The following is a 23,540-nucleotide window of genomic DNA, read 5'->3' as shown; positions in this document are numbered from 1 at the left end:
TGTGGGGGGGGGGAGAAAAAAAGAGCTTGAAAACAGAGAAGATATCTATGCAATATTCGCTTGCAATATTGATTTATGCAAAATGTCTGCACAGACCTGAGTACAATCTCCCACAGTATTAAATAATCATGTCACTGACACAAAGCTGTCGTTTCTTTTCTTTTTTAATTGGCAAAAATGTGAGTAATGTCAGTCAATCAAACGGAATCCTGCCACTGCACAATAAATAATGAAAAAAGTTATCATACACAGCACCCTGGTAGAAACAACCGCACAGACATCACTGTAAAAAACGATCCAGCTTCTTCTGGATATTGTCAAAAGAATACTTCCCCATGTAATCGATGTGGCCTTCCTCCCATTTCCTGCGCTCTTCCTCGGTTCTCAGTGCTTCTTCGGCTTCTTGGATAGATAGTTCAGAAACGGACTTGGAGAGTTGAGGCTGGGTAATAAGACGGCAATAATAAACTGTGAGATATTCAAGTATCAATTTAGGGACTGGAAAGTTTACACTATTTAAAGGGGTACTCCGAAGAATTTTTATTTTTTATCAAATCAAGTGGTGTCTTAAAGGAGAAGTCCAGCAAAATTTATTTAATTAGAGTATTGTATTGCCCTCCCAAAACTTATACAAATTACCAATATACACTTATTACGGGAAATGCTTATAAAGTGCTTTATTCCTGCACTTACTATTACAACAAGGCTTCACTTCCTGGATAACATGGTGATGTCACTTCCTGGATAACACGGTGATGTCACTTCCTGGATAACATGGTGATGTCACTTCCTGGATAACATGGTGATGTCACTTCCTTTCCTGGATAACATGGTGATGTCACTTCCTGGATAAAATGGTGATGTCACTCCCAGAGCTGTGCGGGCTGTGGCTGCTGGGGAGGATGATGGCAGAGGGATGCTCAGTGTCACCCTGTCATCATCCCCTCCAGCAGCCACAGCCCGCACAGCTCTGGGAGTCGGGTCGTGACATCACCATGTTATCCAGGAAGTGACATCACCATGTTATCCAGGAAGTGACATCACCATGTTATCCAGGAAGTGACATCACCATGTTATCCAGGAAGTGAAGCCTTGATGCAGTAGTAAGTGTAGGAAAAAAGCACTTTATAAGCATTTCCCGTAATAAGTGTATATTGGTAATTTGTATAAGGTTTTTTTTTTGGGGGGGGGGGGGTTGCTGGACTTCTCCTTTAAGCCTTCCAGTACTTATCAGCTGCTGTATGTCCAGCAGGAAGTGGTGTATGCTTTCCAGTCTGACACAGTGCTCTCTGCTAACACCTCTGTCCATGTCAGGAACTTCCCAGAGCAGTAGCTCATAAAAAATGTCTCCTGCTCTGACAGTTCCTGACATGGACAGAGGTGGAAGCAGAGATCACTGTGTCAAGACTGGAAAGAATACACCACTTCCTGCAGGACATACAGCAGCTGACAAGTGCTGGAATAGTTAAAATTTGTAAATAGAAGTAATTTACAAATCTGTATAACTTTCTCACACCAGTTGTTCTGAAAACAATTTTGTTTCTCTGGATTACCTCTTAAATTTTTTTTTTAACAGTATTAAAGTTTAGAAACCATAGACTTTTTTTTGCTAATGGAGCTCTATGGATTAAGCAGCCTGGATTGCCATGTGGCAACAAGGAGTTATAGGAAAAAGAGTGAACTACAGTGAGAACATCCTTGTTCCTCTTGTCATTTCTATATCGTATATCTGACCTTAATGTGAGCAGTGAATTGAGGTCACTGTAACCACAATGCTACACGGTCCTACTAGGTGCTGTAACAATAGAGCGGTATCACTGTTAATCATAATCAGATTTAGATGATTGATCCCTATTGTTCTTTAGCAATGTGATTATTCACTGGAAGAAAAGGATTAATTACAGAATTATGCTACTTCCTATAAGAGGACGTATACTTTTTTAAAATCAATGTATAGATGGACAGGTCACACAAAGTTATACAGATTTGTAAATCAATCCTGTAAAAAAATTTCCAGTCTTCCAGTACTTGTCAGCTGCCGTATGTCCTGCAGGAAGTGGTGTATTCTTTCCAGTCTGACACAGTGCTCTCTGCTGCCACCTCTGTCCATGTCAGGAACTGTCCAGAGCAGGAGAGGTTTTCTATGGGAATTTGCTGCTGCTCTGGACAGTTCCTGACATGGACAGAGGTGGCAGCAGAGAGCACTGTCTCAGACTGGAGAGAATACACCACTTCCTGCAGGACATACAGCAGCTGATAAGTACTGGATTTTTAAATAGAAGTCAATTACAAATTGAAGTGAGTTAGAGATTGCACGAGTGACATATAACTTCTAAAAGTATACATCCCCTTAAACAGCTATAATGGCTTGCAGCAGTAATACGTAACACCAAAAATAAAATACATGTATGTTAACAATTACACATAGACCAAAAGACTACTAAATTGTCCCATTTACTACATAGTTGTCACCTTCCCCCTTTTTACTGGAATGGTAGAGGTCCCACCAATCAGAATGATATGAAGTACCCTTCCTATATACACCATTACATTTTTATTTGTGGGATACCTCTTTAAGGTATCAGTGCATTCGACTGATTAAAGGGGTACTCCTGCGAAAATCTTTTTCTTCATAATCAACTGATTTCAGAAAGTTATATAGAAATCTCCAATCTTTTAAATCTCCATTCTTCCAATACTTATCAGCTTCTGTATGTCCTAAAGGAAGTGGTGTTTTTTTTTCCAGTCTGACACAGTGCTCTCTGCTGCCACCTCTGTCCATGTCAAGAACTGTCCAGAGCAGCAGCAAATCCCCATAGAAAACCTCCCCTGCTCTGGACAGTTCCTGACATGGACAGAGGTGGCAGCAGAGAGCACTGTGTCGGACTGGAAACAATACACCACTTCCTGCAGGACATACAGCAGCTGATAAATATAGGAAAAATTGTGATTTTTAAAATAGAAGTAAATTACAAACCTATACAACTTTCTAAAACCAGTTGATTTAAACCTAAAAATATTATTATATATTTTAACATAAAAATATTTTATTTCATGGTGTTACTACATACAGAAGAAAATTACAATGAAAAAAAGCAAATAATTAGAATAAAAGAGGCGAATACTGAGAGACGTCTTAGATTTGATTCCTTTTTGTAATTCTGAAAGCACAGCAAAATAAAATGATATATAAGGAGCGCAGAAGAAGCAGGTGATGATGGAGGAGCCAATGGAAATACCATATGGAAGGAGTCTTGGGTTACAGGCTCGGGGCCGAGCTGGGAGGGGAGAAGGTCTTGACCTTGAAGACTTTCATCAAGTGCACGTTGCTGAGAGCTACTACTGGGTTGCTAGAAAGACAGCAGTGACAGGTATAACCTATATCCACCAGTTATCTTTACATCATATTACATATTTATTATTATTATTTTTTTTTTTTTTTACTAGAACCCGATATTACCAAGGAGTTGAGCTGCAAAACTTCCACTGACCATGAAGATAATCATCAATATATAATCACTGAGGACCCAACGTCCAGACCCCACTGTTCAGATGTTTAAAGGGAACTCTGGAAATTATTATTATTTTTGCTAATACATTGCCTAATAAAGTTATACAACTTTGTATTACTTTGTAATATAACTTTATTAAAATTAATGAATCTTTTTTTTTTAGCTATCATTCAACTTTTGATGACTGGCAGCAGTAAGGGGCAACACAGTCCCAATGTTTGTGTACCTATATACAGTAATCAGTGTACCTAATTATACAGTATACTGTATGGCGCTGTTCGGCAGCACTAGATTAGAGCAGGGAATCGGGAACTGCAGGGCTTAAGGGCCTATTACACGGGTCGTTTAGAGGAGCAAACGAGCGCTCTCACCGCCGCTATTCAACGCGGCTGCAGCGAGCGGGTGAGTGCGGGAGGGGGCGGCGGGGAGCTGTGGGGGGGCTGCCCGGGTGATCGCTGATCGTCCGGGCAGCCCATAGGATATAGCAGCGTCTGCTGCCGACGGTCCTATTCAACAGAGCGACGGTAGCAGATCGCTGCTATATCAGTCGCTTGTTTTTCAACATGTTCAAAAACAAGCGACTGCAACGATCAGCCGACATGAACGATGTCGGCTGATCGTTGCACTCTATTCCACGGTACGATTATCATCCGTAGCGGCCGAATACGGACGATAATCGTTCCGTGGAATAGGGCCTTTACAGTCTTGCAGTTCTCACTCCAAACACTGGTGGCAGCAGAGGTAGCTAAAAAAGCTCACCTGTGTAGTTCCGGAACCATATTCATGTAGAGGGGGGTGCATGAATCCTGGGTAGCCAACCCACATATAATAGGAGTCCAAGGGAAGGTGTGTGGATCCAGCACATCCAAAAATATACTTAAAAATTAGACTTTATTCCATATTTCAAAAAGATTAATAAAAGACATCCTACTAGGGGGTAACACACTGGCTAGACGATGCATTTCACGTATATGTGTGCTTAATCATGTCATTATTTTGTCATGACATGATTAAACACGTATACGTGAAACGCATCATCTAGCCTAGCGGGATGTCTTTTATTAATCTTTTTGAAATATGGAATAAAGTTTAATTTTTAAATATATTTTTGGATGTGCTGGATCCACACACCTTCCCTTGGACTCCTATGATATCCCCTCCCCTCTGTGACGCAGCTCCATTGATGCTAATGGAGAAGACTGGCGCTAAATGAGGCAACTGGGAGGCAATTAAAAAAAAAAGTCTGCGCCACCTCCGATCTATTAAGGAAAATAAAGCATCATAGTCCGACATTGTCACAGCCAAAGTATTTTACTCCAAATCATGCCAAATAGTATATGAGATGTCACTCATCTTTATAGCAGACACCCCTGCACTGCCCCATGACATCTGTAATTGCTGCCATTGAATAGAAACGGAAGATTGTCGGCAAAAAAAACCCAGGTCCATCTAGTCTGCCCTTATATTATTTCCTTTCTTACTATATTATTTCCTTTTTTTATTATCTTAGGATAGATATATGTACTGTATATATCAGGCAGGTTTACCAACCGCCTCTGCTGAAAGTTTGTTCTAAGCGTCTACTACTCTTTCACTATATATATATATATATATATATATATATATATATATATATATATTATATATATACTATAGCAAATCCATCATGCACACTGCAAAACACTACTAGGTAAATAGGTAAGATGGATTCTAATTCCATATAAAGACCACATACAGCACGAGTGAGTCCAAAACATTATGTTTTATGGTAACACCAGAGGCGTATGGACTTACATATGAGTTCCCGGGATGGTCTGGGTTAGTTTCCTTGGGGCAGTCAGGGGATGGATTCTCATTTTTCATCTGAAGTTCCATTCTTCCAAACTGATGCTGCAGGAAGAACACGGTGCATGGTCAGCCGGGACTTGTGTGTGTAATACAGAGGCGTATACTCTCCTATACATATCCAATATGCATCACAATCCCTTTACATTCTGCTTAATAAAACTTTCCCATTATTATAAGTGTCAACAAAACCTGCGTTATTTGGGTATATTAACAAACCAAGGCGGTTTTTGGGTTTTACTGCTGGTACTGAACCCCTAAAAAAATAAGGCTGGGTTCACACTATGTTTTTGCAGTCCGTTTTTTGCAAAACAAAAACCAAAAAAACGCATGAAAAACTGATGAAAAAAACGGATCCGTTTTTTTCATTGGACACAAAAATAAGGTCGACCACGTTTTTGTGTATGTTTTGATCTGTTTTTCTAATAATGGAAGTCAATGGAAAAACAGATCAAAACGGATGCTCACAGTTGCATCCATTTTTTCATAATTTTTTTTTCAAACAGATGAAAACAGATGCAACAGATGAAAAACGGATGCATGTGTGTGCATCCGTTTTTCCAGTGAATTCCATTATAAAAAAAAATTATTTTTTTTTTAACGGACACAAGAATAAGGTCGACTAAGTTTCTGTGTACGTTAAAAAAAGGATCCGAGTTTTTTTATAATGGAATTCAATGGAAAAACGGATCAAAATGGATGCACACACATGCATCCGTTTCTTCCAAAAACGGATTGTAAAAACGTAGTGTGAACCCAGCCTTAATGTCCAATCCCAACACAGCACATAGTGCTTGTGAAAGTGCAATGAGCAAGCCGGCACTGAGTTAGGCTGACAATTTACACAGTCCAGTATTACAAATGGCATGTTGGGGGTGATGTGGTTACTGATGCATTTGCTTTGCAAGAAAACACAACAAGGAAGGGGTTACATTGAGCGGTTGCTGTCAACAATCCTGCAACTAAATGGCGGGATTACACAGAGGACTATGTAAAGACTGTGTGTATACAGCAACAACACTGCAAGGAAGGGGTTACACTAAACACTGAAAATGCTGCTGAGATGAGAGGGAAGCCCTGATTTACCTTTCCAGACCAGTACAGATCCCCAGAAGGATAGAGAAAACCTAAATTTAGGTTTATGTGTTCTGTTAGGCTGGGTTCACACTACGTATATTTCAGTCAGTATTATGGTCCTCATATTGCAACCAAAACCAGGAGTGGATTGAAAACACAGAAAGGCTCTGTTCACACAATGTTGAAATTGAGTGGATGGCCGCCATTTAATGGCAAATATTTGCTGTTATTTTAAAACAACGGCTGTTAGGCCCCGTTCCCACTGAGGAAAGGTAGCGGAATTCCGCGACGGAATTGTCTACCGCGGAATGCCGTTAGTCTGCCGTTAGTTACCTTTCCTCAGTGGGAACGGGGCCTTATATTGAAATAATGGCCATTATTTACTGTTATATGGCGGCCATCCACTCAATTTCAACATTGTGTGAACAGAGCCTTTCTGTGTTTTTAATCCACTCCTGGTTTTGGTTGCAATATGAGGACCACAATACTGACTGAAATATACGTAGTGTGAACCCAGCCTTATACTGTACTTTATGTGTTCTGTCTTTCTGTCTATGTTACTAGAGACAAATTTCCCTAACAACAGGCAGACGATTGCAGAGAACTAAGGCACCTGATGGGCAAAAGTTTAAAGCTGTTTTTTTTCTGGGTTAAAGGACAACTCCCACGTTTTTTCCCCCCATTAACTAACACACATTACAAAGTTATATAACTTTGTAATGTGTGTTAGTCATCTGCGTGGAGCCGTTCTGCCTCTTTTCCTCACTCGCCCGCCCCCCCCCCCCTCTCCAGAAGTAAAAAAAACTATACTTATTCATTTACTGTCGACCCCGTCCTCTTCTCCCGCCGCCATTTTGTGACAATGTCATCACAAGTGGGGGGCGGGCCTGGTCCCCTTCTTCCTTTAGAATGAAAGGGAGCAAAAAGGCTGCTGCTGCGCACCAGCAGCCTTTTCATTGGCTGGAATGCATCACATGGCTTCCAGCTTGCTCAGCTCTGATTGGCTGAGCAAGTTGAAAGCCATGTGATGCGATCCAGCCAATGAAAAGGCTGCCGATGCGCACGCACATCGGCAGCCTTTTCGCTCTCCTTCATGCCATGGGAACCTGGAAGTAAAGAAGATCTGAAGATGCGAACGGGGGTTGACGGGGACCGCGGGCGGCAGGATTTTCAAATGACGATCAATTTAGAAGGGATGGTGAGTATAGGATCTGTGTCTTTGTTTTTGTTTTTTTACTGATGCCGGAGTTGTCCTTAAAGGTGTCACATTTTCTAAATTAAGTGATTTATAGAAATGCTAGGATCTTAATTAGAGGTGAGCGAACCTGGAGCATGCTCGAGTCAATCTGAACCTGAACTTTCGGCATTTGATTAGCGGTGGCTGCTGAAGTTGGATAAAGCCCTAAGGCTATGTGGAAAACATGGATATAGTCATTGGCTGTATATATGTTTTCCAGTCAACCTTAGAGCTTTATCCAAGTTCAGCAGCCCCAGCTAATCAAATACCGAATGTTCGGGTTCGGATGGACTCGAACCCGGTTCGCTCATCTCTAATCTTAATCCATTAAAAAATAGTTTGAAACGACAGTGACCATAAATGTATGAGACAGGCAAGAAACCTCAGCACCTCTGCCTTTTATTACATTGCTCTGATTGCGAGGGCACTGCCACCGTTAACAGCAGCCATAATACGCCTGGATGTTTGTTTTTTGTATTTTTTTATTATTTTGCTGAATTACCTTATCTGTACCATCAAGCTCCTCTTGTTCCGTCAATAAAGGTAAGATATCAGAAATGTAAACTTCCCACCAGTGGGCGAGGAATAAAAGGTGCTGGTCTCCGTTTGTTGTTTCCTCCTCTACAATCCATTTGGTTTGGGGGTTATATTTACAATTCCAGGGCTTTGGGGTACCTATAAAGTGAACGACCTTGGCCTCTGACCCAAACCTGTCATAGAGAAATTTGCAGCATTTGGTATAAATTTTCACATGATTTCTCAGTTAATCTCCAATCTCATTTTAAGCTGGGAGAGCTTTGCATGAAGGGTTAATCTATAGTAAAAAAATAAACACAGATAATACATGGGTCATCATTAAGGGAGTAGTCCCATTACAACTAACAGAGAGGCTCTGGGAAATTTTTAAGACTGATGCAAAAAAAAATGCCGGTCTTAAAGGGGTTGTTGACCAAATTTTTTTTTTCTTTCAAATCAACTGGTGCCAGAAAAGGCCAGATATCAGCCCTACCTCACGGACACGCCTAAATGCAATGTATTCACATAATAACGTCACAGAGGAAGTGTGCACCATGCTATATGCACAGGAATTATAAATAACAAATCATAAATACATATGTCATATATAAATGCATAAAGTGACAAAGTGCAGCAAGTACAATGGTAAAGATATACACTAAGGGCCCTATTCCACAGGACGATTATCGTTCGCATAGTCGTTAACGATAAACGATCCAAACGACCGCTATTACGAAAGACCTGAAACCGTTCACCCATTTACATGGAAAGATAATCGTTACTTATGATCGTTCTTGCGTTTGTCTTGCCGTCGCTATTGCGTTAGTCACTACTGCGAAAGACCGAACGACTTCTTATTCAATGCGAACGATTTGGGAATGAGCAACGATAAAAATAGGTCCAGGTCTTATTAAACGATCAACGATTTCTCGTTCGGTCGTTAGTTGTTAACTGCTATTCAAGCGAACGATTATCGTTTAGATCCAAATGATTTAACGATAATCTGAATGATAATCGTCCGGTTGAAAAGGGCCCTTAGTTATATGAGTACAATAAAAAGCAGGTGCAATGAACAACCTCACCAATGGATCATAATAAACCCAGTAAAAGGAGTAAACCCAGTATGAACCTAACTTCATTGATGAAGTCAGGTTCATACTGGTGGAAAGTGTGGGGCAGTGTAGTGCCAGGACCACTCTTCCTCCTCTTACTGGGTTTATTATGATCCATTGGTGAGGTTGTTCATTGCACCTGCTTTTTATTGTACTAAAAATAACTAAGTGTATATCATTACCATTGTACTTGCTTTCACTTTATGCACTTATGGTCTATATGTATTTATGATTTATTTTTTTTATAATTCTAGTGCATATAGCATGGTGCCCACTTCCTCTGTGACATTATTATGTGATATTAAGGGGAGCAGGCTGGGGGAGGCAATACATTGCATGTAAGCGTGTCCTTGGCTAGTGATGTAGGGCTGATATTGTGTCCTTCCTCAGGTCATTTTTACATTCTCATATACAGTTGGTTCTTAGTCTGCTATCTTCAATAAAGTATATTACAGTGTTACATTGGGATGTGTATAGTTTTTTCTATCTTGTTTTTTTTTCTTTGGTTATGAGTAGAGATGAGCGAACCGGGTTCGGGTTCGAGTCAATCCGAAACCGGACGTTCGGTATTTGATTAGCGGTGGCTGCTGAAGTTGGATAAAGCTCTAAGGTTGTCTGGAAAACATGGATACAGCCAATGACTATATCCATGTTTCCCACATAGCCTTAGGGCTTTATCCAACTTCAAATGCCGAAAGTTCGGGTTTGGATCGACTCGAGCATGCTCCAGCTTCGCTCATCTCTAGTTATGAGTTCTACAAGTATAACTATATTAGCTGAGATGGGAATACCCCAAGGTCACACCATGTAGTGAAGAGTCCTGGCACGCATAGATTATTGTTTTTCATTTAGTGTAGTACATCACCGACAGATAATGAAGACAGATTTCACCAAGTGGCCTTCATCAACTTAACTCAGTTGGTCACCGAAACGCATCTTCATTATTTGCTGCTGATGTGCTACACTGAGTGCCGAGACTCTGGATCTTTCTTACACAATCACTACCAACAAGCGGAGTGCCATCTTCCAACCATACTAAATCCACACCATGAACTGGGATTACATACTGGCTATAAAGCTGTGTAAGATATGAAAGGGGACAAAAACATCTCCTGTATGTATTAGCCACCATTATATCTATTACATGCGTACTAACATTGTGTGGATGTGGCTTAAGACCATTCAGCTTGATCACTGGTACTTACTGTTTAAAGGCAGGTATATATGTGTAAACAGAACTTATGCTCAAGTTATAGATGAAAGGCAAATGTTTGCTGATGTCCGACGTCGCCCAGTTACTAAAGAAGCTGTTCAGCAGACCCTGGTCACCACCTGCAAATAAGTAATGGAGAAACATATAAGAAGCTATCATGTTTTTTTGCTGTGACTATTAATAACTTTGGGGAGACTTTAAATAATTTCATGAGCGCAATTCGACCATGCTCGAGTCCAATGGTTCGGCATTTGATTACCAGTTGGATGGATCCTGGGGAGTCTGGGAAAGCATGGATACAGCCATAGGCCACCGGTATTCAAATGCCGAATGATTGGACTCGAGCATGCTCAAACTCAAGAAAAGGTCAATATGCTGTGCTGCACATTCAGTATTCTATGATTATAAACCTACCATCAAAGCTGCCATGGTCTTCTGCATACTGTAGAAGGCGACCGAAAGTGTCAAGCGAAGGTCTGAAGACAAAGACTCCGCTGTTAAAACAGTCAGGCCAACCGGAGTCAGGAGCAGCGGAGAATTCTTCCCGATCAAATAATTCATCAATGTTACACAGAGCCTGTCACATAGAAGATACACCATGAGATCGCCATGCCTCGTACCATACAAGCTTTTCTGTACAGTCATCTATGGTTAGATTATTATGTGAACCATCATAGGTAATGACACTTACAATAGTGTCCGCATCCATGTACACACACTTCGTATACTGTGTGAGGGTCCAGCACTGAATTTTGGTGAAAGTCACTCCAAGTTCCGGACGTTTGAGTAAAGACAATCGCACCAAATCCGCACTGTCCAGCATGTCCACCTCCAAAACTTCATCAAACACTTTCCCGAGAATTGTCCTTGGAACAGAAGAATATACGGAAACTGAGCAATGGCTGCTGTACGGTGGACAATCTGCTCTATTGCCTAAGGCTGCATTCACATGTTCAGGAGTTTTTCAGGACAGTATATGATGTTCGCAATCTACAAAAAATGTTTCCCGTAAAAATTACAGACACTCCCATCGACTTCTATGGGACAATCTGTGCTGCAATTACGATTTGGACTAGAGCTTGTCAGTAAGTTTTGCGGTAGCAGGGGGGCAAAGTTTCTGGGGGATATTTATGAAGACCATCCCCGCCATCCAATTACGCCACCGGATTTACTAAGAGGTACACACCTGTTAGTGAAACCGGCCTAACCTGCGCCTGCTGTTCAACGGACGCAAAAATCTACACCTGCTCCTGAGCAGGTGTAGATTTCTGCCAGGCGTAAATTATGGTAAATCAGGCACGGGGGGAGGGCATGCCTCCTCCCCGCACCCCATGTATGCCTTTACTAAGGCCTATGTTATTCTATCTGCAATCTCATTAGGTTAAAGCAAATGACAGAAGCACCTTGAGGCTATGTTCACACAACGTATCTTTTGTATTAATCCTGGCTGCTGTTGCTGATTGGCAACAATGGATGTGATTAATACAAAAGATACATTGCCATAGAAGAGGGAATCCCGGCCAGAGTGTATACACATAGGGGGAGATTTATCAAACATGGTGTAAAGTGAAACTGGCTCAGTTGCCCCTAGCAACCAATCAGATTCCACCTTTCATTTTCCAAAGAGTCTGTGAGGAATAAAAGGTGGAATCTGATTGGTTGCTAGGGGCAACTGCGCTAGTTTCACTTTACACCATGTTTGATAAATCTCCCTCATAGTATACACTCCGGCCAGGATTCCAACCGGCCCCCACGAAAAACTGACATGTCAGTTTTGCGCGGCCACTAGTCATTGAATAGACATGTCAGTTTTGTGCGGCCACTAGTCATTGAATAGCGTCCGCACATAACATGTGCGCTTCACACAATGGAATGTGGCTCCGGCCACACTTTCCATTGTATGCTATGGTAAATTGGGATGTGGTCACACAAGGATGCGCCCAATTGAGCACAAATTAAGTTTATCCTGTGCGGTACTGCGGTACCACATAAATATATGAATGTACAAGAGTAGTAAAATGAGGGAGACAACACCCCAAATACTGCTCTACATTAAAAACACTGTTGGTGTTCCAGCCGGGACTAATCTACCACTCTGACATGCATACATGCCCTACATTCATAGACATGACTATGAATGTAGGGCATGTATGCATGTTTTTAATTCTCTGACGAAGAGGGTTGCACCTCGAAACGTATTACTGTTTTTTACGTCGTTACAATAAAGAAGTGGGAGAATCTTGTACCATAACTCCTATCCTTCATCTTGAACTCTGTGAACAAGCCGCTCTGCGCCAGGCATCCGAGTACCCCACACATCCTGCCTCCGATGAGTGAATCTTCTCTTTGATTTCCTGACCGATTTCTTCGGATCCTCGGACGGGCAGCGAGCGGAAAGAACAAAACTTCTACAAAGCATCAGGCGGTGTCGGGCTCGTAGCGTGACCCCCCAAGGTGAGCAACACCTATTCATAGATACGCACAAGTCCAGCTCTGCAGTATCACGCTATGTGCGCCGTGCGCTGTTCCTTTTCTTTTTTGCAGCTATCCAATCCCATCTGACTCTCATTCTGTTGGACTGCACATGGTGATCTTTTCCAATTTTTTCCTATGCTCCATTATTTGTGGTTATATTTTGTTTTACTGGGTCTCTGTCTAGGTAGAGATGTTGGATTTCTGTTATTGTACATACAGTCCAGAGTCAGAGTGGTAGATTAGTCCCGGCTGGAACACCAGCAGGACTTATGGTGACATTTTAGTGTTTTTAATGTAGAGCAGTATTTGGGGTGTTGTCTCCCTCATTTTACTACTCCTGTACATTCATATATTTATGTGGTATTTTTGTATCTATGTCAGTGTTATAATAAAGATTTTCGTGATGTGCTACCATTTTTTGTGCATATGCTTTTTTTCTTTTGAGAGGATGATGTACTACTTATATGCATTGGTTTAGCATGCCATGATTATTAGTGGTGCCCACTAGCTTTATATATACATAACAGTTCTGGTTAATAGACCTGCTGTTGGCCCATGGCGCTCACTGGGCTGCAGTGCGCTTGTAGTGCGGCCAGTGTCCGGTCTTACCTCATACGAGGGGAGACTTGAAACGTGATCATTACCACCAGCTTGCGGGATGTTTCATGCTTCCTTAAGGATTTCCCTAAAACCAAGGCACCTTGACAGTAGATGTCATTTGTGCAGAGGGTCACGTATGCTTGGTCTGTGACTAGAATAAAAAACACAAAGTGTTACACAAAAATCTGATGAAAACTGGGGACAACTAACTAACAGAAGTATGGCTGCCCCCCCTATGTATCTCTCTTCTGGCCCCTGATGTTTTTCACCACAGCAGGCAATGGGCTGACACCCCAATAGTTTTTTGGTGCTGTGCGTTGGGGTGCACAACCTGCGGCTCTACAGCTAGTGCAAAACTACAATTCCCATCATGCCCGGACATCCTTTATCTACCAAGGCATGATGGGAATTGTAGTTGTGCAACAGCTGTAGAGCGGCAGGCTGTGCACCGCTGCTCTATGTGCAAATCCAGTCGATCAATGATTCCCTCTCACTCCGTCACAGGTATATGATACGTACCAGGCATGCTGTAGAATTCACCAGTCAGTATCTGCAGGTATATATCCCACCGGGCAGCATACAGGAGTCCAATCTAGCGTCTACAATAATAAAAATAAATGGTCACATAAGAAGAGTTAATGATTGATGGGATATTTCCGAGGTCACACGACAGCTTTGAGCTTTTCTATACTGGGAATTCCATTCTGTAAATGAGTAATAGACAGTGATTGGAGACGTGGGGCAGCACCCAGGACATGTGTTCTGTCAGTACTGTCAGTGGCAGCACCCAGGGCATGTGTTATGTCAGTACTGTCAGTGGCAGCACCCAGGACATGTGTTCTGTCAGTACTGTCAGTGGCAGCACCCGGGGTATGTGTTATGTCAGTACTGTCAGTGGCAGCACCCGGGGTATGTGTTCTGTCAGTACTGTCAGTGGCAGCACCCGGTGTATGTGTTCTGTCAGTACTGTCAGTGGCAGCACCCGGTGTATGTGTTCTGTCAGTACTGTCAGTGGCAGCACCCGGGGTATGTGTTCTGTCAGTACTGTCAGTGGCAGCACCCGGGGTACGTGTTCTGTCAGTACTGTCAGTGGCAGCACCCGGGGTATATGTTCTGTCAGTACTGTCAGTGGCAGCACCCTGGGTATGTGTTCTGTCAGTACTGTCAGTGGCAGCACCCGGGGTATGTGTTCTGTCAGTACTGTCAGTGGCAGCACCCTGGGTATGTGTTCTGTCAGTACTGTCAGTGGCAGCACCCGGGGCATGTGTTCTGTCAGTACTGTCAGTGGCAGCACCCGGGGCATGTGTTCTTTCAGTACTGTCAGTGGCAGCACCCGGGGCATGTGTTCTGTCAGTACTGTCAGTGGCAGCACCGGGGTATGTGTTCTGTCAGTACTGTCAGTGGCAGCACCGGGGTATGTGTTCTGTCAGTACTGTCAGTGGCAGCACCCAGGACATGTGTTCTGTCAGTACTGTCAGTGGCAGCACCCGGGGTATGTGTTCTGTCAGTACTGTCAGTGGCAGCACCCAGGACGTGTTCTGTCAGTACTGTCAGTAGCAGCACTGGGGTATGTGTTCTGTCAGTACTGTCAGTGGCAGCACCCAGGACATGTGTTCTGTCAGTGGCAGCACCCAGGGCTTGTGTTCTGTCAGTGGCAGCACCCAGGACATGTGTTCTGTCAGTGGCAGCACCTGTGTTACTGAGGGGACTCGTGGCCTTTTTAGGGGTGCTGCTGGAACTCTGTGCAATGCTTTGTATACATATCCCATTACTATATGCTAGTAAGGGGATAGCAGCCATGGTCAGGCAGAGTGGGTATGTAGACTGTGAGGGTGCACTAGCTATTGGCATCTGCTCAGAGGGCATCCTGCAGCCAGGGATTGCTGCCATGTCTGGTACCCTGGCCCTGTATTACCTGTGCACCACACACCGCTTCTCCATAGAGGTCAATGACTTCCTGAATGGGAGTGATCTCTAAAAATCAATGCCTATGTTTGTGCATCTGTACCAACCCTATACTATATCTATGTGCTTCATTCACACACTATATGCCAGTCTTGTTGGCATATGTTGTACCAGTATGTGTTGGCATATCTCTCATGTCACGGTATAGGAAGGGGTAGTGTACTAGGAGACCATGGGGGCTACCACTGGCTCTATTCACACCAATGCGTCCTTGGGTATTCTCATTATGGAAAAAGTTATCCCCTATCCTGTAGATAAGAAGGGGGTCTGACTGCTGGGACCCCCACAGATCCTGAGCAGCATTACAAAAGTCCAGCCAGTGCTGTAGCCCCATAAGGAATGACTGGAGAGATGGCCGCACATGGGCATTACCACTCAATTCAGTTGGAGTCCTGCACCGATCAGCCAGCTATCCCCTATGCTGAGGATAAGAAATAACTGGGAGGACTTGAGATTTTTAAATAGAAGTAAATAAAGAATCTGTATAACTATATACTATATAACTGAAAGAAAAAGATTTTCACTTGAGTGACCCTTTAAATAAATCCATGGATTCCCCTGGTGTCAGCCACCAGACTGCTTAGCAGGGGGCGGCATTAGGATAGGTGACTGGTAGAGCTACTGACCCATCCGTGCTGTCAGCATTCACTTCAATATCTGCCCCTATGTGTATGTATGCTATATAGTACTGTTAGTTTACACTTATTGCAGCATCCAGTGCAGCCCTACTGACAGTGTCACCCTGCTTTCCTGGGCTCCTGAATGTCAGTCTTACCTATTTAGGCAGGGAGTATTTTTCATTGATGGTATCTAGGTAAATGGGACATACATGATGGAGCTATATACATTCTCTATATAGTGTGCAAGTTACCTAGCTTTTCTGGGTTCCTGAAAGGCAAATCTACCTGCAGCAAGAAAGTATTATGTAGGTAGATTTAATGTTCAGCCATCTCTATTACACTCCACAGCTTTCCCAGGGCCCTGAAAAGTAAATCTGCCTAACTACATAGAGTTAGAATTAACATGTGAGATTTGTCCCAGGGATTCTCACCCAGCTTTTCCTGGCTCCTGCATAACAAATCTGACTATTCTATGATATGGGGGATATATGGCGGCCTGGGAAATCTGGGTAACAACCTCCTGATATATCATATACTGTGTGTATCTATCATCCAGCATCAGGTGATCACTCAGCTTTCCCGGCATCCTGACAAGGCTTGCTGTATATGGAGGGATTTATGGGGGGCACCAGTCTGATTACAAGAATGGCGGTCACCTGTAGTGTAGCCCCCATATGTAGTGTAATGTAGCTAGATGCCCCCTGTGCCCCCATATGTAGTGTAGTGTGGTTAGATGCCCCCTGTGCCCCCATATGTAGTGTAGTGGAGTTAGATGCCCCCTGTGCCCCCATATGTAGTGTAGTAAGATGCCCTCTGTGCCCCATATGTAGTGTAGTAAGATGCCCTCTGTGCCCCATATGTAGTGTAGTGTGGTTAGATGCCCCCTGTGCCCCCATATGTAGTGTAGTGTGGTTAGATGCCCCCTGTGCCCCCATATGTAGTGTAGTGTGGTTAGATGCCCCCTGTGCCCCATATGTAGTGTAGTGTGGTTAGATGCCCCCTGTGCCCCCATATATAGTGTAATGTAGCTAGTTGCCCCTGTGCCTCCATATGTAGTGTAGTGGAGTTAGATGCCCCCTTTGCCCCATATGTAGTGTAGTTAGGTGCACCCTGTGCCACCATATGTAGTGTACTGGAGTTAGATGCCCCCTGTGCCCCCATATGTAGTGTACTGGAGTTAGATGCCCCCTGTGCCCCCATATGTAGTGTAGTGTAGTTAGATGCCCCCCTGTGCCCCCATATGTAGTGTAGTGTGGTTAGATGCCCCGTGCCCCCATATGTAGTGTAGTGTAGTTAGATGCCCCCTGTGCCCCCATATGTAGTGTAGTGTGGTTAGATGCCCCCTGTGCCCCCATATGTAGTGTAGTGTAGTTAGATGCCCCCTGTGCCCCATATGTTGTGTAGTTAGATGCCCCCTGTGCCCCCATATGTAGTGGAGTTAGATGCCCTATGTGCCCCCCATATGTAGTGCAGTGTAGTTAGATGCCCCCTGTGCCCCCATATGTAGTGTAGTTATATGCCCCCTGTGCCCCCATATGTAGTGGAGTGGAGTAAGATGCCCCCTGTGCCCCCATATGTAGTGGAGTGGAGTTAGATGCCCCCTGTGCCCCCATATGTAGTGGAGTGGAGTAAGATGCCCCCTGTGCCCCCATATGTAGTGGAGTGGAGTAAGATGCCCCCTGTGCCCCCATATGTAGTGGAGTGGAGTTAGATGCCCCCTGTGCCCCCATATGTAGTGGAGTGGAGTAAGATGCCCCCTGTGCCCCCATATGTAGTGGAGTGGAGTTAGATGCCCCCTGTGCCCCCATATGTAGTGGAGTAAGATGCCCCCTGTGCCCCCATATGTAGTGGAGTGGAGTTAGATGCCCCCTGTGCCCCCATATGTAGTGGAGTGGAGTTAGATGCCCCCTGTGCCCCCATATGTAGTGGAGTAAGATGCCCCCTGAGCCCCCATATGTAGTGGAGTTAGATGCCCCCTGTGCCCCCATATGTAGTGGAGTTAGATGCCCCCTGTGCCCCCATATGTAGTGGAGTAAGATGCCCCCTGAGCCCCCATATGTAGTGGAGTTAGATGCCCCCTGTGCCCCCATATGTAGTGGAGTTAGATGCCCCCTGTGCCCCCATATGTAGTGGAGTTAGATGCCCCCTGTGCCCCCATATGTAGTGGAGTTAGATGCCCCCTGTGCCCCCATATGTAGTGGAGTTAGATGCCCCCTGTGCCCCCATATGTAGTGGAGTAAGATGCCCCCTGAGCCCCCATATGTAGTGGAGTTAGATGCCCCCTGTGCCCCCATATGTAGTGGAGTTAGATGCCCCCTTTGCCCCCATATGTAGTGGAGTAAGATGCCCCCTGTGCCCCCACTATTCCTGGTATATAGACTTGTCCTATAAGGGGCTATAGGGGTGACATGTGTAACATGGTGCAGAGCCCCTTATACTGTACACAGGGATCTCCAGTGACTCCCATCATGGCATGCTGGGTGTAGTAGTTGTAGTGTGCCATAGGGCACATAGTGTAATCCCCCCATGCAGCCCTGTAATCCCCCTCCTCCTCCTCCTCAGTATGGCGGCTATGGAGGGGCACACGGCGCCATTACAGCCGGGACACCTGCTCAGTGACGAGTCCTCCAGCCGTCCTTGTCGCCGGGCTTCATGGAGGGGACAGGCGGCGGTCACACGGCTCTTCCCCGGTTCTCTGACGTCTCTGCCTGGAGCTGCAGGGAGGGAAGATGGACGGGGAGGAGGCGGTACCGCACGCTACACTCCTCCTGCACTGCGGGGGGCCGTGTACACACTGTGCGGAAATAACCGCATCCCTCCTCCTGTACACACTGTGCGGAAATAACCGCATCCCTCCTCCTGTACTGCAGGGGCCATATATACACTGAGACCAGTTCCCAAAACTAGTGGAAAGATAAGGAGCTGTTGCCCATAGCAACCAGTCACCTCACACTGCTAATTAGCCAGAGACCCTATGGAAAGGGAAAGCAGCGATAGGATTGGTTGGTTATAGAAGTGCAGTCGTTGCCTATAGCAACCAATCACATTGCATAGTTCATTAGCCAGAGGCCCTATGTAAAGTGAAAGCAATGGAATGATTGGTTGCTACTGGCAACTACTTTCTATCAAAATGAGTGTATAGCAGTGCGGTTATTGCCTATAGCAGGGTACCCCTAAAGCGCCACCCCCCAACCCTCTGAAACTCACTGGACCAGTGAAGAAGGCAGTCCCCGTCCTCCTGCACCGATTGGCCATCCAGGCAGCAGAACTACAACTCCTATTAAGACCTGTCAGCAGGACATGATGGGAGTTGTAGTTCTGCAATCTGGATGGTCGCAGATGGCAAAACTACAACTCCCATCATGCCCTGCTGACAGGTAATGATGGGAGATGTAGTTCTGCAACCTGGATGGCCATCCAGGTTGCAGAACTACATCTCCCATCATGTCCTATTGGCAGTTCGTAGTGGAAGTTGTAGTTCTGCAACAGATTAGAGGATGACATATGGCATGAAGGAGACACGGTGGCACGGCACATGAGGGGGACATGGTGGCACAGTACACGAGGGGCTGTGTGGGTACGTGTGATGTATGTTGGCATACTAGACCATATTGAAATCTGTTGTTTTTTTTTTCCTGATGGTTTCCTGATGGTTTCCTGAAGGTAAAAATGGATTACTGTCAGGAAATCCTGATGCTTTCCTGATGCCATTTGAGGCCTCCTGATCAGGATTTCCTGACAGTAAAAACGTGTGAATGGGGTCTCAGACACAGGACCCCCCTGACAAGGATCCTCTCTTTATGCCGGCCTTCTGGAGTGTAGGACGTGTAGCTCATACTAAGGAGCTGAAAGAATGTGGGAAAGCTCCTTCATCCTGATATGAATCATTAAAGAGGTACTCCGGCAGGGACCACTTTTTTGGCAATGGCCGGGGAGGAGGTAACAAAAAAAACAGTAACATTCATTTAGTTTACCTCCCCGGCTGTTACAATTCCCCCCCCCCCCCCCCAGGTATTGCTAAAAAAGGGGTCTTGGCTGGAGTATCCCTTTAAACCCTTAAGGACAGGGCTAATTAGCATTTTTGTGTTTTCGTTTTTTCCTCCTTGTGCATAAAAGGCCATAGCACTTATTTTTTGCGTCACTAATTGTACTTTGCAATGACAGGCTGAATTTTTGCATAAAGTACACTGCGAAACCAGAAAAAAATTCAAAGTGTGGTGAAATAAAAAAAAAAAAAAGAAAAGCATTTTTTTTATTGTATTCCTCAAGTCGTTACGATTACTATGATATATAACATGTATAACTTATATTGTATCTGATGGCCTGTAAAAAATTTAAACCATTGTTAACAAATATACGTTCCTTAAAATCGCTCCATTCCCAGGCTTATAGCGCTTTTATCCTTTGGTCTATGGGGCTGAGTGAGGTGTCATTCTTTGCGCCATGATGTGTTCTTTCTATCGGTACCCTGATTGCGCATATACGACTTTTTGATCGCTTTTTATTACATTTTTTCTAGGTTTGATCCAGAAATCTAGGTTCGAACAAAAACGCGCAATTTTGCACTTTGGGATTTTTTTGCGCTTACGCCATTTACCGTGCGAGATCAGGAATGTGATTAATTAATAGTTCGGGCAATTACGCACGCGGCGATACCAAACATGTTTATTTATTTATTTATAACATGTGAAAAGAGGGGGGGGGTGATTCAAACTTTTATTAGGGGAGGATTTATTTATTTATAGCAACACTTTTTTTTTTCTTTTACACTTATACTAGAAGCCCCCCTGGGGTTAGGGTTATTCCCCCCTGGGGTTAGGGTTATCCCCCCTGGGGTTAGGGTGGTATTACACGAAGCGATTATCGTTCGAATAATCGTTCAATCGGTCGTATTTGAACGATTATCTTTAAGTGTAATAGTAGACAACGATTAAACGACGAACGATTGGTCGCTGGTCGTTTAATAGGTTTTGAATCTATTTTTATCGTTTGTCTTTTACACATCGTTCGCACATCGTTTGTTTGAATAAGATGTCGTTAGCCGTTCCCTGTTCATTCGCAAATTGAAAGGGGAGTGTTCTTGAATTTTGTTGCTCCAATATAACCGATAATCTTTCCGTGTAGTAAAACGAACGATTATTAGGCAACCGCTATTGCGATCGTTGGAGATCGTTTATCGTTAATCGTTAATTGAAAAAAATCGCTTCGTGTAATACCACCCTTAGGGTTATTCCCCCTGGGGGACTTCTAGTATATGCACTCTGATCTCTCATAGATATGCTGCAGCCAGAAGCAATCCAGTGCCGAGCCGGGATCAGCACCATTACGGCGCTGACCCCCGCCAGCAAAGTACACAGGGATCGCTCCTCCGGGACAACGTCTCAGAGGAGCGATTCCCCCACTAGACACCAGGGATGAGGCTGCATAAGAGAATCAGATGCAGCTGTCAACTTTGACAGCTGCATCTGATTACTCTATTAGCGAGCATGACGATCGGACCGTGCCCGCTAATAGCCGCGGTCCCGGGCTACGTGCGGCACCTGGAACCGCGGCGGATTAAGATTGCGGCCCCGCTCTGAACACCCGTAGGCGGCCCAGGACGTACCCGTACGCCCTGGGTCGTCTAAGGGTTAAAGGGGTACTCCAGAGGAAATGTTTTTTTGTTTTTTTTTAAATAAGCTGATGTTAGAAAGTTGTACATACAGATATGTAAATTACTTCTATTAAAAATCTGTTTAAAAATCTCCAGTCTTCCACTACTTATCAACTGCTGCATGTCCTGCAGAAAGTGGTGTATTCTTTCCAGTCTGACACAGTTCTCTCTGCTGCCACCTCTGTCCATGTCAGGAACTGTCCAGAGCAGCAGCAAATCCTCATAGAAAACCTCCCCTGCCACCCTGGTTAAAAATAGAAAAACACTTAGTGAAGCCTCATTCACTTAGATCTATTCTTTATGTATACTTTTGGCATCTACCTATCCCCAAAATGTTCTCTCCCACAGTGGTTGCTGGATTTAAGATGTGGATTATCTCGCACACATCAACAGGGACGCGACATAATATTATATTGCCGAATACTCCATTAGATATACTACATGTTGCATTACCCAAAACCGACCTTTCTGAGTGGGTTTCGAGGGGTTTATCAGAATTAAACCAGTTATTCCGGGAAGGTGTTTTATGTTCCTATTTAGATTTACAAAATAAATATCGCCTCCCAAAAGAAGACCTACACAAATATCTAAAATTACGACAATTTCTACTAACTAGGAAACATACAAATGTGAAATGTAATTTGGATCTTATAAAAACCCTTAAATCCCAACCAAAAGGTCTTAAACCTATTTATGAAATATTAGGGAAAACTACCTCATTTGAAGCAATTGGACCATATGCTAAATGGTCGGCAGAACTGAATATTTCCCCCTCCGGAGAAGACTGGAAACATGCTTTCTCATGGTCACACAAGGCCCTACAATGTATAGTTCATGTAGAGGCTATCACCAAAGCAAGGTTACAGTGGTACTACACCCCACTTAGACTTCACAAGATGTTCCCCTCATCCTCTAGTTTATGTTGGAGAGAATGTGGGTGTGAAGGATCATTACAGCACATTCTATGGTATTGCCCACGGATAACACAATATTCGAGTGAAATTTCTAAATTAGTGGACAAATTATTTAAAACTCAAATCCCACTAACACCCCAATTAGCACTTTTACTTGTAGGTATCCATATGATTCCACCACCCTTTCGCATTCTGTTTTGCAAAATAGTAGTAATTGCAAAACTATTCTTAACAAGAAGATGGAAATCTTCCTCTATTCCTAAAATAGAGGATATAATCCAAGAAATTAACACTACATACAGATATGAGGAGGCTATAGCTCAGGGGTCCTCAACTGGCGGACCGCGGAGGCCAGCTGTCCGGACCCCTGGTCAGACCTCCTAACCGCCCCGGATCCGGTCCGTCCCGCTCCCCACCGCACTGCCTCCCGTCCCATAGGCATACTGTCCTTAGATGTCAGTACGCCTGTGGGGCTGGGGGCAGTGTCGGTCCGGCCCCCGGCTGATACGCGCTCTGTAGGGATGTCCCGGGGATTCCCCAGCAGAGCGCGCACCACAGACCTCAGTGTACGCTGCCGGCCTGTCCTTCCCGGAAGTGCAGGCCGGCGGCGTACGCTGAGGTCACTGATGCGCGCTCTGCTGGGGAATCCCCGGGACATCCCTACAGAGCGCGTATCAGCCGGGGGCCGGACCGACGGGAAGAGAAGACAGCCGCAGCGGGGAACGAGGTGCTAGGTGAGTTGTTTTTGTTATTTTTTTTTTCTGTCTGGGGGGCATCTACAAGGGGAGAGCGCACAGGTGG

At 44.3% G+C, this 23,540-nt stretch overlaps 1 protein-coding gene across 2 annotated transcripts; it reads right to left on the bottom strand.

The window, feature by feature from the left end:
- Positions 1 to 155: 155 nt before the first annotated feature.
- On the bottom strand, positions 156 to 19,110 carry LOC138773104 (glycogenin-1-like). 2 transcript variants are annotated; one of them, XM_069954074.1, is made up of 10 exons: positions 18,781 to 19,109; positions 14,107 to 14,186; positions 13,597 to 13,738; positions 11,204 to 11,378; positions 10,927 to 11,089; positions 10,505 to 10,631; positions 8,174 to 8,381; positions 5,307 to 5,402; positions 3,240 to 3,350; positions 156 to 442 (listed from the first exon to the last, which is right to left on the bottom strand). In XM_069954074.1, the coding sequence occupies exons 2-10, from the start codon at positions 14,111 to 14,113 to the stop codon at positions 281 to 283; spliced, it is 1,191 nt and encodes a 396-aa protein (XP_069810175.1). In that variant the 5' UTR covers positions 14,114 to 14,186; positions 18,781 to 19,109; the 3' UTR covers positions 156 to 280. The 2 variants fall into 2 exon arrangements, with proteins under 2 accessions (XP_069810175.1, XP_069810176.1); XM_069954075.1 differs by lacking the exon at positions 3,240 to 3,350 and having other exon boundaries at positions 18,781 to 19,110.
- Between the last annotated feature and the right edge of the window lie 4,430 nt (positions 19,111 to 23,540).

The sequence above is a fragment of the Dendropsophus ebraccatus genome, chromosome 14 (assembly GCF_027789765.1).
Source record: "Dendropsophus ebraccatus isolate aDenEbr1 chromosome 14, aDenEbr1.pat, whole genome shotgun sequence".
In the NCBI taxonomy this organism is placed as follows: Eukaryota; Metazoa; Chordata; class Amphibia; order Anura; family Hylidae; genus Dendropsophus; species Dendropsophus ebraccatus.
This window is presented reverse-complemented; position numbering and strand designations above follow the sequence as displayed.